Below are 15,116 nucleotides of genomic sequence, written 5' to 3' on the forward strand. Positions count from 1 at the left end.
TCTTTATGTTGTTTAAATTAGCTTAATTCCAACTCGTGTTCTTGCAACTTTCCAAATAGGGCAGCCAACTACATCTTTGATAGACTTTTCTTTTTTGAGATGGTTGTCACCTTAGGTTGTCATTGTCTTGTAAGTGATCTTAGAACTTTTAAGTTCAATTCACTATTTGACAATACCTTACCAAGTGCAATTAGATGATTTTTAAGGTGAGTAAATCTCTTTTGGAGATCTAGTATTTTCTCTCCAGGCTTCATGCAAAACTTTTCATATTCCTGGGAGAGAGTATCAAATCTAGACCTTTTTATCTCCTCATTTCCTTCATGAGTGGTCTATAGAGTATCCCACATTTCCTTAGTAGATTTGCAATGTGATACTCTAAAGAACTCGTCAATGTCAAGGGCTGAAGTGAATATGTTCTTGGCATTGAGATCATATTGCATATTCTTATTATCTTCTTCATTCCAAGAGGATTTTGGCATTACTTCCCTTATGCCATTAACAACAATGAAAGGTTCATAAGGTCCTTCCTAAATCGCATTCCATATGTCCAGGTCTTGAGACTCTATAAAGATTCTCATCATGATTTTCCAAACATCATAAAATTCTCCAATGAATCTTGGAGGGTGATTGATGTTGGAACCTTCTCCAAAAAATTATGTTGAGGCCATTTGTGAAGTAGTATCGGTTTTGAGAATAATTTACCCAAAATAAGCTCTAGTGTCAATTGTAAGTATTAGATGAAAACTATGAGGGGTGTGAATTAATTGTTGGAAGAAATGGTCGATTTTTCTAATTTTATATCAAAGTGTTTATGCAGCGGAAAATAGTTGCAGAAATTAACCAAGTAAATACCAAAAGTAAATACACAAAGAAAGTAGAAGAAGAAGAGTACATAGAGAATTTTATATTGGTTCACCTTCTTCTCCACTGAAGGCTACATCCAGTACTTTTGCCACACAAGAGATTTTTCCACTAGATAATTTGAGTCGCAATTACAAATTCTCTCCCCGAGACCTTTGTACCTTAAACAGTCACAACTATCCACTGAAAAGTTTACAACAAGATGAAGAATATATCAATAGTATGATTGCATTTACAAGTTTTGACAATTCTATAACTTGCAATCCTTTTTCACAATATATACTTAGTAAAGAATATTCTTATATCTTTAAAATTTTAGAACTTAGGAACTTAAAGCAACTTCAGAAAATCTGAAAGTTTGAAAACAAAGTTGCAAAAGAGTGCAGAAGTTGTTCCACTAAGTTATGAAAAATTATTCTATGATTCGTGTATGGATTGTATGTGAATTGAATGTCTCAATGCCTTTAAATAGGCTTCCAATCAACCAAAGTAACCTTCCATGAAGAGTAATCGATTGTCGCGCAGAGTAACCTTCCTTTAAATAGGCTTCCAATTCACTTTGGATGAAAGTTGTTCATTTAAATTTGAAAATCTAGTTTCCAACAACTATAGGTAATCGATTGTCGCGCAGAGTAATCGATTGCCAAAAGTTTATGTCCGAAGTGGTAATTGATTAATACATTGTAATAATTACTCAATGTTAGTTATGCTTTATAACTGTTTTCGTAGTCAGGTAACTTGTTATGTAGCTCTAGTAACCTGTTACCAACTGCCACACAGTTCAGGTAACATGTTACCTAGATCTAATAACATGTTACTCAGGTCAAATAACTCATTACTTAGCATCATTGACATTGAATAAAGACTTATCCAATTCATTTGAAAATAGTTTTAATTCCTTTGAATTTCTTTGACCATTGCTACTAATTCTAAATTGAGCATAAGGATAGATGTATATATTGAAGAATTAAATTCTAATATCTTTGAAGCTTGAATCTTCTATGTCTTCATAGTCTTCTTCCTTTTACTTCTTTTTGTGATATTGGTGTCTTCATCAAAACCGTGCCAAGGTCAGGAGCAAGATCTTCTACACAAATGGAAGTTACACTTTCTGGTATCTTGTTTTTAAATATCGTTAATCGATTAAGCAAATTGTTTAATCTATTAAATACACCTTAAAATAGAATTGTATTTTAAACCAACTTCTCCCATTTGCTAGGCAAGAACATCGAATCAGATTGATTTCCACTTTCAAATTTCAAAGATAGAATACTTCATGAATCTTTAAAAGAAGTATTAAAATATTTTCAAAGTCATTTCAAGTTTATAAAACTGCATCTCACATTTTCATGTTATGGGTTGTGTGAGACTTTTGGGAAGGTTTTAGATTCTGGAAGTATGTATATATTCAACATATTTAGGTGTATTATTCTTTTGTACACATTATAGACGACTATATTGGTTATTTCTGTTTGATATGTGGTATCATCATGAAGATGAGAAAAGGTTGGAGAAACCCTGGTTAGAAGTGGTGAGGAGCCATTAGAAGCTAGATTCACTGTGCAAGTATATTGGTAGAGAAGTTAGAAGTGGCGGGATCGTCCATTAGAAGTGGTGAGAGATCCATTAGAAGCATGTGAAGACAAACCATTACAAGCTTAAGTACAAGATAGTCTTAGTGGAAGTGTGTTTGTAAAACATTGTTCCACGGTGAAGAAAATCTCTCAAGATCATAAGGGGAGACTTGAATGTAGATTGCATGTGGATTAGCAATCAAATCAGGATAAAAACCATCTCATTTTTTCTTCTCCCTTACTCTTTACGTTTTCGCATTATTTGATTTACTTTACTTGACATTCAAATCTTTCAAGTTCATTGCATTTTTTTTCCTGTGAAATTAGTTGCATAAATTCTTCTGATAGAATGCAACCAAGATTAGGTGAACCTTTGCATCTTGGTGTATCAAGAAAACAAGTTTTTCAAGAAACAAGAACTGGTTAATCGATTAAGTTCTGAGATTAATTAATTAAGGCATACTTAAATCGATTAAATAGAGAGGAAAATCATTGAATATATTTTTAAATTGAGAAGCGTTAATTGAGTACCGAACCACCTATTCATCATCCCCTCTCGGTGCAGTTTAAAGTCCTTATGAACCAACAATAAGAATCGAATCATTAATCTTTTGGTCATTCTAAAAATCTAGCAGAACATTACAACACTAGACCAACACCCTATTGATTATCATTTGAATTTAAATATTCGATTTTTTTTATATTTTATCTTCAAATCAAGCCCTCCTAGCGTTTTCTGTCCACTCTCTTCATTTATAAGGAAAAGTCTCGTACATCCACCTTATACCTCATTGTGTGTGAAAGTCATGCACTTTTTAAATCATAATAATTTGAATATTAATTATAATTTGCAACAATGGAATAATACTACATATAGTTCACATTTAAATCTTTTTGATCTTTACAATCTTGATTTAAACTAGAATTAGAAACTCATAATTATATATATTATACATATAAATTAATATTTTTATTTAAACTACAAAATGTTAAATAATTAAGCGGTACTGCACGACATTGTTTTCTTAATTTAAAATATAAGATGGCTATGAGGTATCATTTCCAAAATATAAAGAAAATAATACGGATTATAATTGAATAAATATTTGAATTTGGTTGTCAGTATTTTCTTTACAAATATAAATAAAATTAGAAATATTTTTATTAGGTATTATTATAATAATAAAATTATCAATGTTATTAATATTGTATCGATCATCAAATTGGTCAGAGTACCGGTATAGTCATTATAGTGGTATGATTGTTCAATCAGTGGTTTTCTAATTAAACTGCATACCAATAAATTTAGATATACATATATATTTTATATTAATATTAATGTTGAGAAATCAATGAAGAAGACTAACTATTTTTATTTATACCACTTGTTAAAAAATGTATATGGTTGACCATGTTTTATATGTATAAAAAATGTAGTAGTTGTGTGTTTGATCCTCATACCAACATTTTAGTAAAAATAAATAATTTTTATTAAAAAATAATTTTAAATGAAACCAGGTGATATGACCATATAGTTCAATTGAAAATCAGCTGATATGACTTGTATAATTGCATGATCGATATACATATTGTATCGTTCTGGTATTAAGACCGGTAGTTGAACCGAGCAACATAAACTAGTTTTGATAATAGTGAAAATTATCCATTTCTTTATGTGTGACTTATTCATTGGTATTCATATTTTATTCTATATCTAACAAATACATTTGCTCTTAGTGTGTTAAATGTTACCCATTTAAATTTCTTATCATTTAGACTAGGGGTGTTCGCGGTCCATTTGGATCGGTTTTTAAGCAAAAAATCATCTGATCCAAACGCATAATTAATATGCAGTCCGGTCCGGTCCATTTATATTAAGATGTCCGATCCAATCTTGTCCAAATATTATATGCGGTTTCGGTCCGGTTTGGATCGGTCTATTTTTTAGATATTAACATATAAGTCCCTTCAATTTTAGCCTACAACAGCAACAAGGTAGTAACTAGATCAGTGAAGAAAAGTTTGATTCTTTTAATAGCAATATTAGAAACATCAACATAGTCTAATGATCCAATCATTTTTAAGAATTTCATGATCCATCATAAATAATAACAGCAACAATCCCACAGAAATAATAACAACAGAAGTCCAGCAGAAACAGTAAGAACAACGGTAACAATAACATCGGTCCAGCAGAAAGAGTAGAATTTTAGGAGAGGAGGGCGTTTTTGCTGTGTGATATATTTTAGTTAAGTTAATAATATCGGTCCGGTCTGGATCGGTCTGGATCCCAAACGTGAAACCGAAGACCGGACCGGACCGATCGGTCCTTAAAAAATAAATCCAATATGATCCAAATACATTCGGTTTTTGCGATTTCAGTCTACTTTGGATCGGTTTGCGGTTTTTGTTTTGGATCGGTTTGGATTTGAACACCCCTAATTTAGACTACAAAATACAAATGTTGTTCTCAATCATTTAAAATAATACTAGATTATCATATTGTTTATTTAAATAAAGGAATGAATATCAACGAGATTGGTTCAAGTGATATATGTTTGATTCTCTTTAAGTAAGGTTTCGAGTTCGAATTTTGTGGATGAAAAAAATGTCCGCTAAAAGGAGAGTTAACCCCACATATCTGTGAATGTTCCCAACTCGGATCCAGTGCAAGGATACATATGGGAAACCAAAAAGATTAAAGGAATGAATTTAATTGGTCCAGTTGATTCTTAATGTACATCAATTTGTTCTTTCTATGGTCATGTTGTTTTATCTTATTATCTGCATCACTTAACATACAATGTCTTTGCCACATGTGAAAGTTTTAATTTTGGTTATCCTGGCAATGTTCTTGCTCAGTTGGGAGGTTCCACTAAAAATCTCATTGTACTCAAATAAGGCATGCTGTGATGTTATATTTTATGTGGAGAGCCCAGAAGCATTCAATTGAATCTAATGATTAAAAGACTGTCTGTGAGTTGAGTTTTCGAAGGGAAATTAGGAATGGAAGGTTTATAAGAGTCAAGATTCTCCAAAACCTAACTTACAAACATACTCATTTTGGAGGTAGGGAAGGGAAATAAAAGGTTTGGAAACCATAAAATACATTTGTGAGATAGTTTTAAAGCCTTCTTTTTCCCTTTTTTCCTTTCCAAAATCCAACTCGCAAATGAAACAAAAGGAATTGTTTAGTTCAAGTAGGTCTTCAACTAGATGAATTTCCCAAGTCAATTGAATGTAAGTTACAGGTTTGCCTACACCATCTTCATTGTTTTGACCATTCACAACGTGTGATGATAACAGACTCTTGGTAACCAGTTGAAATGGATGACCGACATTCCACAGTAACAGCTGAATCAATGGGAAAATTCAAGAGAAATAGATGTATGTATACACTGTCATTGCATCATTCTTTTTCTTCTTATAATAACCAGTAAAAGGGGCTGTATAAAGTAATACAAGTAATATAAATAAACAGTGCATGATGTACCGACTGTATATAAATCTTTACATGAATGATAGATTTAACATTCAAATTCAATTCTACTTATAACCAGTAAAAGAGACTATAAAGAGCCAACAGAAGGGCTTAAACTCAAAATTCAGAAAAGATAAGAAAAACTATATTAGAAAAAAGCCAGTGACTACTTGACTTCTGAATTTAACATCCTATAACAAGATAGTTAAGTTGAGAAAAAACTGTTAATACAACAAACCTCGAGCATAGCTTCATAGATTTGTCTATTGATAAACTCACTACATGTGAAACCTTAAACCCAGAGTTGAGCATTAATCTGCCGACCGTCGTCGTGTGATGATTAGTTGAGCCAAAATGCTCGTCACAAAACCATATTCGCTCTGTCAGGATCGTATGCAGAAGTGGCAGCCTAAGGCAAAGTCTTTCAACTTATCTTTCAGTGATTATTATGTTGATGTGGAATTTGAACCAGTAACCCAATACTGCTTAACAGCAATTAGTATCTTCTCTGGGACAAGGGGACCATCCTCATGGTCAACCATTTTAGTATCCCATCTCATTCCTCCAACTAGTTTCTTTACCTTAATTAAGACGTCAACTTCATCTCGGAATATCACAGCGCCTTCTGGCCGCAAAATCCGGTCCATCTCCAGAAGAATGTCTTCTATATTACATCTGCATTTAATTATCACACACATAAGGCTTTTGAGGAACAAGAATGAATTCAACTTCTGATAATGGAAACAAAGAAAACTAACAAAGTGGTTTTTCTGCTAGTGCTAATAATAGAAGCTAAATATATTGCAACTCTGAGGGAATATGTTTAAGCTCAGTAGCAAAGTGATTAAGAAGAGAAGCTAAGAACACCCGAATACACTGATTAAGAATTGATACCATATTCAAATTTAAAAATAAGGAGAAACCGAATAACCTTATAACCAAATAAACACTTACTTGTCACTATACAGACTAAAGAGACCGTGGCTATGAATAAGGTCATATGTCCTTGGATATGTGGAGAACCCTTCACACCTGGATCAGGGAGGTATAAATATAAATACATCGGAAAACCATGTGAGGAAAGCTGATTACTAAAAAATGTACTGCTATTAACAATTCTATACCGGATGCCATGTAAATCTGTTAAAACAAAATCATATAGTTCCATAAAATTGAATATTTATTTGAATAATAGTATATGAATTGAATGGTCACAATATAACACGTATTTAAAGGCATAAGATCAAGAGCTGCATGAATAAGGTAGGAAGAAGTTATGAAACCATACCAATCATGATAGATGCCAATAAGCCCTCGTTCATATATGACACCCAGTGTGTTTTTCTCAGCTATAGTAGGGACCACATTCATGACCCACAATTTCGGAGATTGAATAGCTGCAGCAAAACTACCCAATCCAGCATTCATATCCATAATGTTGCGATACCTTCCAGAATCCAGAAGTCTATTAATTTTTTTATAAGCATTTACATGCTTTTTCCACTTTTTGTTATCATCTTGGAATGTCTCAGCCGAAACTCCAGGAACAGAGCCACTTGCAATTCTAGGAGGGATGGCATATAGCCTCTGTGGAAATGGTTTAAGATCACCACCAGAAACTTTAGAATTAGGAGTAACACATGCCTCCATTTTCTTATACCTAGCCACAAAACAAAGTCATTCCAAGTCAGCACAGTACATATTTCTGAACATTAGTATAGCATTGCTTGGATTTTAAGGTATTACAACAACAACCAAGCTTCCAGGTAATGACCTAGCATTAACAGTATTCCACAACCTTTTAAGGATGGCTCCTCCAACAGCATAAGAGGCTTGGTCCATGATTATGGATTTTCTTTATAATAGAATGGCCATTTTTTCTCTTCATTTTCATTATTCCTTTCCACAACCTTTTCTCTCTAATCTAAACCTATTTTTCCCTCTTCAGCTTCACACACAAATGTTTGTTATTACGGTGAGTTGAAATAAATAAAAGAAATAATATCAATAATGCAATGTTAAAACATATAACTGAGTAACATTAAATAACGGCCATACTAACCAGGCATCATCAGCATCTGTTGATTCACAAAATTTTACGCTTAAATCTTCTTGTCTGCTACGGCATGATTCAGAGTCTACGGTTTTTTGCCAAATGGCAATTTCAGCCTTCTCTGATTTCTTCTCCCAGCAAAGGAGCTTAGCAACCTCTTCAATCTTTCTTTGTTCTTCCTCAAGATCCTCCTTAGGTCTCTGCCAGGCTTTGTAATTAACCTTCCAATTGATTGGAGGACCTGAAAGAACCCAATAGCCACCGGGTCTTAGAACTCGATCGACTTCCATCATATACATTCCATCTGCAAATTAACAACCCAAAATGCACATTTTGAACAGCTTCTATCACACAACTAATACTATATAATATAACGTTACAAATCAAACAAGAACAAGGTTAAGCAAATAATCGTTGTACTTTCTTATTCACAGCAAGTGCTATATAGAAAAGAAGATAGTTCTTATTCTTAATGAAGACTCTCACCATTTGTTCCCCAAGGAATCAAGCAACGAGAACAATGAGCCATATCAAAGGCTGCAGATGGATAAGGCGTTTTTATAGTTCCCAGAACACCGATAACAGCAGGTATGCCTCTTTCAAGAGCAAACTGTACTTGTGCCTCATGAGAATCCCTTGGTGCAAATGACATGGCAATAACATTTCTGCTCCAAAGATATGCACCCCAACTAGCAACCTAAGTAAAATAACCACACATCAAGGACACAAAGCTAAAACAAAGTAAATATGGTGCTAATCAAAATTAACATGAACAAGAATAACAAAAGAGGTTTTATATAAACAATAAGGAATTTGAGATGAAAAACACACCCCACAACCAGTGTCCAATGCAGTCCTAACTGTCCCATTCTTTATAGGTATCACTGAAGCAATTTGATCGATATATTTGTCTGCACCTTGAGGAAATTGAGTCCCACCACCAGGGAATCTAAACACATTACCCTCATATTGGATCCAGTTCTGAATAGCCTTCTCAACTGTTAGGCTCTTGTAGGGTGCGTTTGCATATGGAACATAATCACGGCTCTTTGGCCATGGAAATGGAGTCACATACCCATTGGGTGCTGGGATCAAACAGTGTAACTTCTCTTCCACGCGGGGGCAGTGCCTCTCTCGATAATTCATGTTTTCTCTAGGAAAGGTCATGGCACGCTGTTGATCTTGGCAGGGAGTGTAATCAGTATAACGAGCATCGCATGGCTCAAATACCTTTGAATCAACTTCGTCAATTTTGCTAAATTCTCCACCATGGTAAGAGTCAAAACTTAAATTTGGAATTATATTACAGTCTGCACCTTTTTTAGTAATCTCCAACGCTATGCTATCTCCCTTTCCGAAACCACTTCTCTGCCATGCTCCCAATATATAGAAGAAGCAGCATAGACCAACTACTATAAAGATCTGCACTGAGCTTCTAGTCCTACCATCAGCTGAACTTGGTTTTGCCATATAGAACCTGAAAACAAAAACAACCCTTTTTCAGAATTACGTAAATAGTAAGGTTAACAAATCCCCAAAAAGTAGATTAGTGTGTAAAAGAAACTTAAGATACAGAACAAAAATCTTATGACAGAGTAAAATAAATTGCTTCCAACAAATAGCAAGTTCCATTGAAAGAAATTAAGCTTCAATGAATCATGTGAATTTACTTTCAATCACTTCCACAATGCAAATATTAGTGCATTGTAAGTTCCAATTAATAGATTTTAATGAATTGTAAGTTCCAATCATCTAAATTAAGCTTCAATAAATCATGTAATTTTGCTTACAATCACTTTCATGAATCAAAACTAGTCTGTGACATTATCCACAACAAAAATCAAGTCAAAAAAATAAATGCATCCAGTGAATAGATTTTAACAAATTGCAAGTTCCAATCAATGAAAATAAGATTTAATGAATCATATCAATTTACTTTCGATCACTTTCATGAAGCAAATATTAGTTTGTAACATCAACAGATCCACTACAACAATCTGAAGTCCCTAAAATAATTGCTTCCAATAATAGAATTTAACCAATTTCAAGTTCCCGTGAACGAAATTAAGCTTAAATGAATCATGTCAATCTACTTTTAATCACTTTCTTGAAGCAAATTTTAGTCCATAATATACCATTCAAGGAGGGAAAAATGTAATTCAAGCTTCAGATCTGCACCACAATGTGGAGCTTAAGCTTCATTTAATCATATGTAACATGGACATCTTATGCATTAGCATACAAACATAACCAGAACAACACAAACGTTAAAAAAGGACAAGACAAAACAAAATCATGAAAGACATTAATGAACTAACCTAGTACTTGGTGAATCATATAGGATCTAGCCTAAGGTAAATACAATGCAAGATGCACACACAAAGGAATTGAGAGTAATAATAAATGAAGAAGACCCATAAAACCTTAATATAATTTACTTGGGGCACAAAATTACCATTAAAAAACTCAATTTTTCAAGTGCCCAGAAAGGAAAACAATCAAAAAGAAGGAAAAAATGAAGAGGGATTAATTTGCAAGAGGGGTCTCTCTTACCGAGATCATATGAAACTGAGGAAGTAATGGTTAGAAGAAGATCTGAGATTTTCAAAGAAAGAAAAATAATACGAGGATTTTATAAATCAAAGATTTTGGTGTTTGGTACAGTGGTGTGGATCCAGTAAAAAAAATCTACAATTATGTATTATATAATGTTTATATGAGTTTCTTTCATAAGGAAGCAATCACGTTCACATGAACTATAGCAACGGAATAGGCGGAAAAAGAGGAAAGGGAAAATGCAAAGAAAATATCTGAAAAAAATGGAATAAAATCTATCAATCAATATTTATAGGAATTGGTGGGTTAAGTTAAGCTTTTCTTTTTCTTTTTTGTTTTAAAGCCAGAGGAGAGGGAGATTGAGATGACTAGTTTATCAAATTTAAATTGAATGCTCATGGGCAAAACTTACCATGATAAATATAGTATAAGTGTATATAATCTAACATAATATTGGGGATGAGGATAGATTGGGTAAAGTTTATCCATTTTGTGACTTTAAATAATATATGGAAATTTTTAGTTAATTATTTACATGTGTATAAAAGTTTATAGAATTAATAATATAATAATATAACACAAATCATTTATACAAGAATGTTATAGAAGTCATTTGATTGTTTAGGTCAAAAAGATGAAACTATATATATAAACAATGATATTCATACTTTATGAGTAAGGAATTACTCTGTTTTGAATGGTGTGATTGTCCATCTCAATAAGTATCGCTTTTAATAATCGAACTTATAATTTTATTTATTTATTTAGAGATATAGTATGACCCAAGCTACTAGACTAACGCCTTGATAATATATATAAATAAGTTTATCCAACCATATATTATTTACTTTAGGTTAAAAAATATATCATTAAATTATACGTAAAAATCTATGGTAAGCATAAATTGAGTTGAGCTAGTTGGATAAGACTTATTTCTTACCCAATTATAAGTATTAATCGAGATTAAATTTTAAATTGAAACCTAATCTACCACCATATGCAATACTAGAGCAAACAAAGTGAAAGGAAACTCATGATTATAATACCTTCCAATTATTTGGTACTTTTTCCTAGGAAAGAGAGAAAAGTTTGAAGTTTGAAATCTTATGTCCCATATTTCTATGAAATAAATAAATCTAGAGAGAGGTTACATTTTGATTTTATCTAATAAAATACTAGCTTTTGTATTTAGTATACAATTTTATCTATATTTCTATTTTTTATATTAAGTATACAATTTTTAAATTATAAATTTATTATACGATATTTCATCTAGGAGAATTATATTGAGGAACATTCTAATTTTAAAGAGTCCTTATTAAATATGAAATGATGTTAACTCATTATAGTATAACATAGCATGAAGTTAAATGTAAATCACATATTAGAATATATATATATATATATATATATATATAAACTTTATATAAAAAATATGATAATCTTTTTCAGAAAAAATATAAAAAATGTTCAACTTACAGAAAATGTCAAAGAAAATATAAAACCTTTTTACATATGGTGTAATTGAATTATAAATAAGCCAACAAAAAAGTAATAAAGCAGAAAACATCATTATAAAATCAATATTGTTGGTTTTGAAAGTAATAATAACACCCTTCTTAATAGTTATCGAGCTACATACTGGATAAATAAATAAATAAAAAATTAGTGAAACATTGCAGTTTGATAACATCCTAAACAAAACAAAAAAAATCATATCGAAACAAAAGTCCTCACGGTAAAAATCAAGATTTGGCATTGAAATTTAAATAAAAGTAATAATTATTATTGATTTTTAATTTTAAAAAAAAGTAAGAGTTTGTTAAAATAATAAGAATCATTATTCATTTTCAATCATCGTTGACTTTTAAAATAAATGTTATACAAATAAATTATGGATGATACACTGACTCAAGTAAATCTTTACACTATCAATATGTTGGAAATATATTCGTATATTTCTTATATAATAAACTGTTCTCCATGTTTATGTTAGAATTTCTGACAATTTATGGCAAACAAATATAATTCTATAATTGTGTTATGACCATTATTTAATTAGCCAAATATAAAATGATCTTCAGTAATTAATTTGGTGGCTAAGGGCATATGTGTCATGAAATATTATAAGTGTAGATACCTTTAGGCAATTTCTGATTTCATGACGGGACTGAATTAGAACTATTGCAACTTAAGTAGTGATCATTTCGGTTACTTTTATGGGTTTTGGTCCTCATTTGTAGAGTAATAGGTTTGGTTCAGTGGCTGATGAGAATAAGTGGATTAAAAGGTTAACATTATCCATAAGGTGAAAAAAGGAGATAACACACCATCAGGACATCCATCACAAATCCATAAGGTTGATACACTCGGCTTTTGCTTTCTGATTTCCCTCTAGAGAAGCAAGAGGAAAACCATCAGGCTCTAACATCTGAAAGATCATCACACTCACATACCTTCGAGATTCCAAATGGCTAATCAATGTATGTTTTTCTTCTTCACCATGAAATCAATTGGGGTTTCTTCGGTCTGGATCAGGGTTGTTCCATTCGGGTTTATGTATGGGCATAAAAATTGAGTTATAGGAACAAAGCCCTTATCATTAGGATTTCTGCATTCAATCTAAGGATTATTCATGGAAAATTTCTAACAATTGGTATCAGAGCCACCCTAATTTGATTCATGTGTGAAATTAGGTTCCTTTTTTCTTCCCCAAAATCTGGATTGATTTAGGGTTTTGATGTTTTATTTATGCCATGGATCGATTAGGATAGAAATTGATTGTTTTCCATGTGCATATACAGAGATTCGTAAATGAATCAATGTCTTTTCTGGTGTTTTTTCTTGATTTTTTGGGTGATTTTTCGGAGAAGAACGATGCAGAAACCACCATGTTCGTATTCTGTCATAGTGCTCTCACTCAAGCGAGATCATGCTCACCCAAGCGAGAGTTTCTCGCTCAAGCGAGAGTGCCTCGCCCAAGCGAGAGCTGAACATAAGCATTGGCTTCTATTGCGCTCAAGCGAGAGCTGAACAGAAGCATTGGCTTCTATTGCACTCAAGCGAGAGCAGGCTCGCCCAAACGAGAGTACCCTCGCCCAAGAAAATTTATTTTTTGGGAAATTTTAAGATTTAATGAGGCTTTGGTATCTTTGTGCATTGACTTTAATTGTTATTTGGTTATCCATTAAGTTGTCTGTTATTTCAAGTGAGCCAATTGAAGTGAAATGTCATCAAAGTGACCTCTTTCATGGATATAACTCATGAGGAATATTGGATGTAAGTGTGTATGATTATTCATGCAAGTATTAATTGGCCCAAAGGAAAGTTAATATTTTGCCGAAGATCATACACACCTGTGATGATAAACATGTTATAATTCTAAATTTTTTTATACATGTGAATGATGAATCAATCCAAAGAGAGGTTCGTCAGTTGACATGTCTTATTATAAATGTTTGATCATTACAACAAGAGTACCACTTACAGTTAATATCACTGTCCAAAGACTTGATATTAATGGAGCACAAGATATCTTGATTTGGACATACCATTATTTAAAGCACATTGATAATTTTAAGATGTGAGCATAATTTAATATTTTGTCTTTTGTTCTGTTCAGCTACATCAATTGCTTCTATATCTGCAAATTTAAATTCGGTTATGGTCCTTAATGGAGAAAATTTTAAGGACTGGAAAGATAACATGGAAATTGTTCTTGGCTGTATAGATCTAGACTATGCATTAAGGTTAGAGCAACCCCCTTCTCCTTCGGAATTCAGTGCCTCTAAAGAGAGGAAGGATTATGAGAAGTGGGATCGCTCTAATTGCATGAGTCTAATGATTATTAAGCGCGACATTCCAGAGGTCTTTAGAGGTACTATCTCGGATGAGAAAAACAGGGCCAAAGTTTTCCTTGCGGAGATTGAAAAACGCTTTGCAAAGAGCGATAAGGCGGAAACAAGTACTCTGTTACAGTACTTGATTTCCACGAGGTATCAAGGCAAGGGAAACATAAGGGAATACATTATGGGAATGTCCAATATTGCTTCAAAACATAAGGCCCTTAAGCTTGAGATGTCGGAAGACTTACTCATACATTTGGTCTTACTTTCCCTTCTTGCACAATTCAGTCAGTTTAAGATTTCTTATAACTGTCAAAGGGAGAAGTGGACTCTAAACGAGCTCATTTCATTGTGTGCAAGAAGAAGAAAGACTGAAGCGAGAAATGACTGAAAGTGCCCATTATGTTAGTACCTCTAAGGACAAGGGCAAAAGAAAAAACACTTCACAACCCACGAATGAAGCTGCTAAGGGTCCAATGCAAAAGAAGCAGAATAAGGATGATGTATGTTACTTTTGCAAAGGAACTGGACATCAAAAGAAGAAATGCGTAAAGTATCACGCCTGACGTGCTAAGAAAGATACATTTCTTACTTTGGTCTATTCTAAGGTCAATTTAACTTCAGTACCTGGAAACACCTGATGGTTAGACTCTGGTTCAACTTCTAACATCAGTGTTTCAATGTAGGGTTGCCTGAGCTACCGAAAACCTAATTATGTTGAAAGATACATCTACGTTGGCGATGGC

General features: G+C 32.7%; 1 protein-coding gene across 1 annotated transcript; it reads right to left on the reverse strand.

Moving 5' to 3' along the window:
* On the reverse strand, window positions 6,040-10,812 carry LOC109336149 (probable methyltransferase PMT2). Its single transcript, XM_019572565.1, has 7 exons — window positions 10,523-10,812; window positions 8,801-9,446; window positions 8,456-8,666; window positions 7,979-8,273; window positions 7,205-7,576; window positions 6,871-6,948; window positions 6,040-6,591 (listed from the first exon to the last, which is right to left on the reverse strand). Exons 2-7 carry the CDS (start codon window positions 9,437-9,439, stop codon window positions 6,363-6,365), a joined length of 1,824 nt encoding a protein of 607 aa, XP_019428110.1. The 5' UTR covers window positions 9,440-9,446; window positions 10,523-10,812; the 3' UTR covers window positions 6,040-6,362.

The sequence above is a fragment of the Lupinus angustifolius genome, chromosome LG02 (assembly GCF_001865875.1).
Source record: "Lupinus angustifolius cultivar Tanjil chromosome LG02, LupAngTanjil_v1.0, whole genome shotgun sequence".
NCBI classification, from domain to species: Eukaryota; Viridiplantae; Streptophyta; class Magnoliopsida; order Fabales; family Fabaceae; genus Lupinus; species Lupinus angustifolius.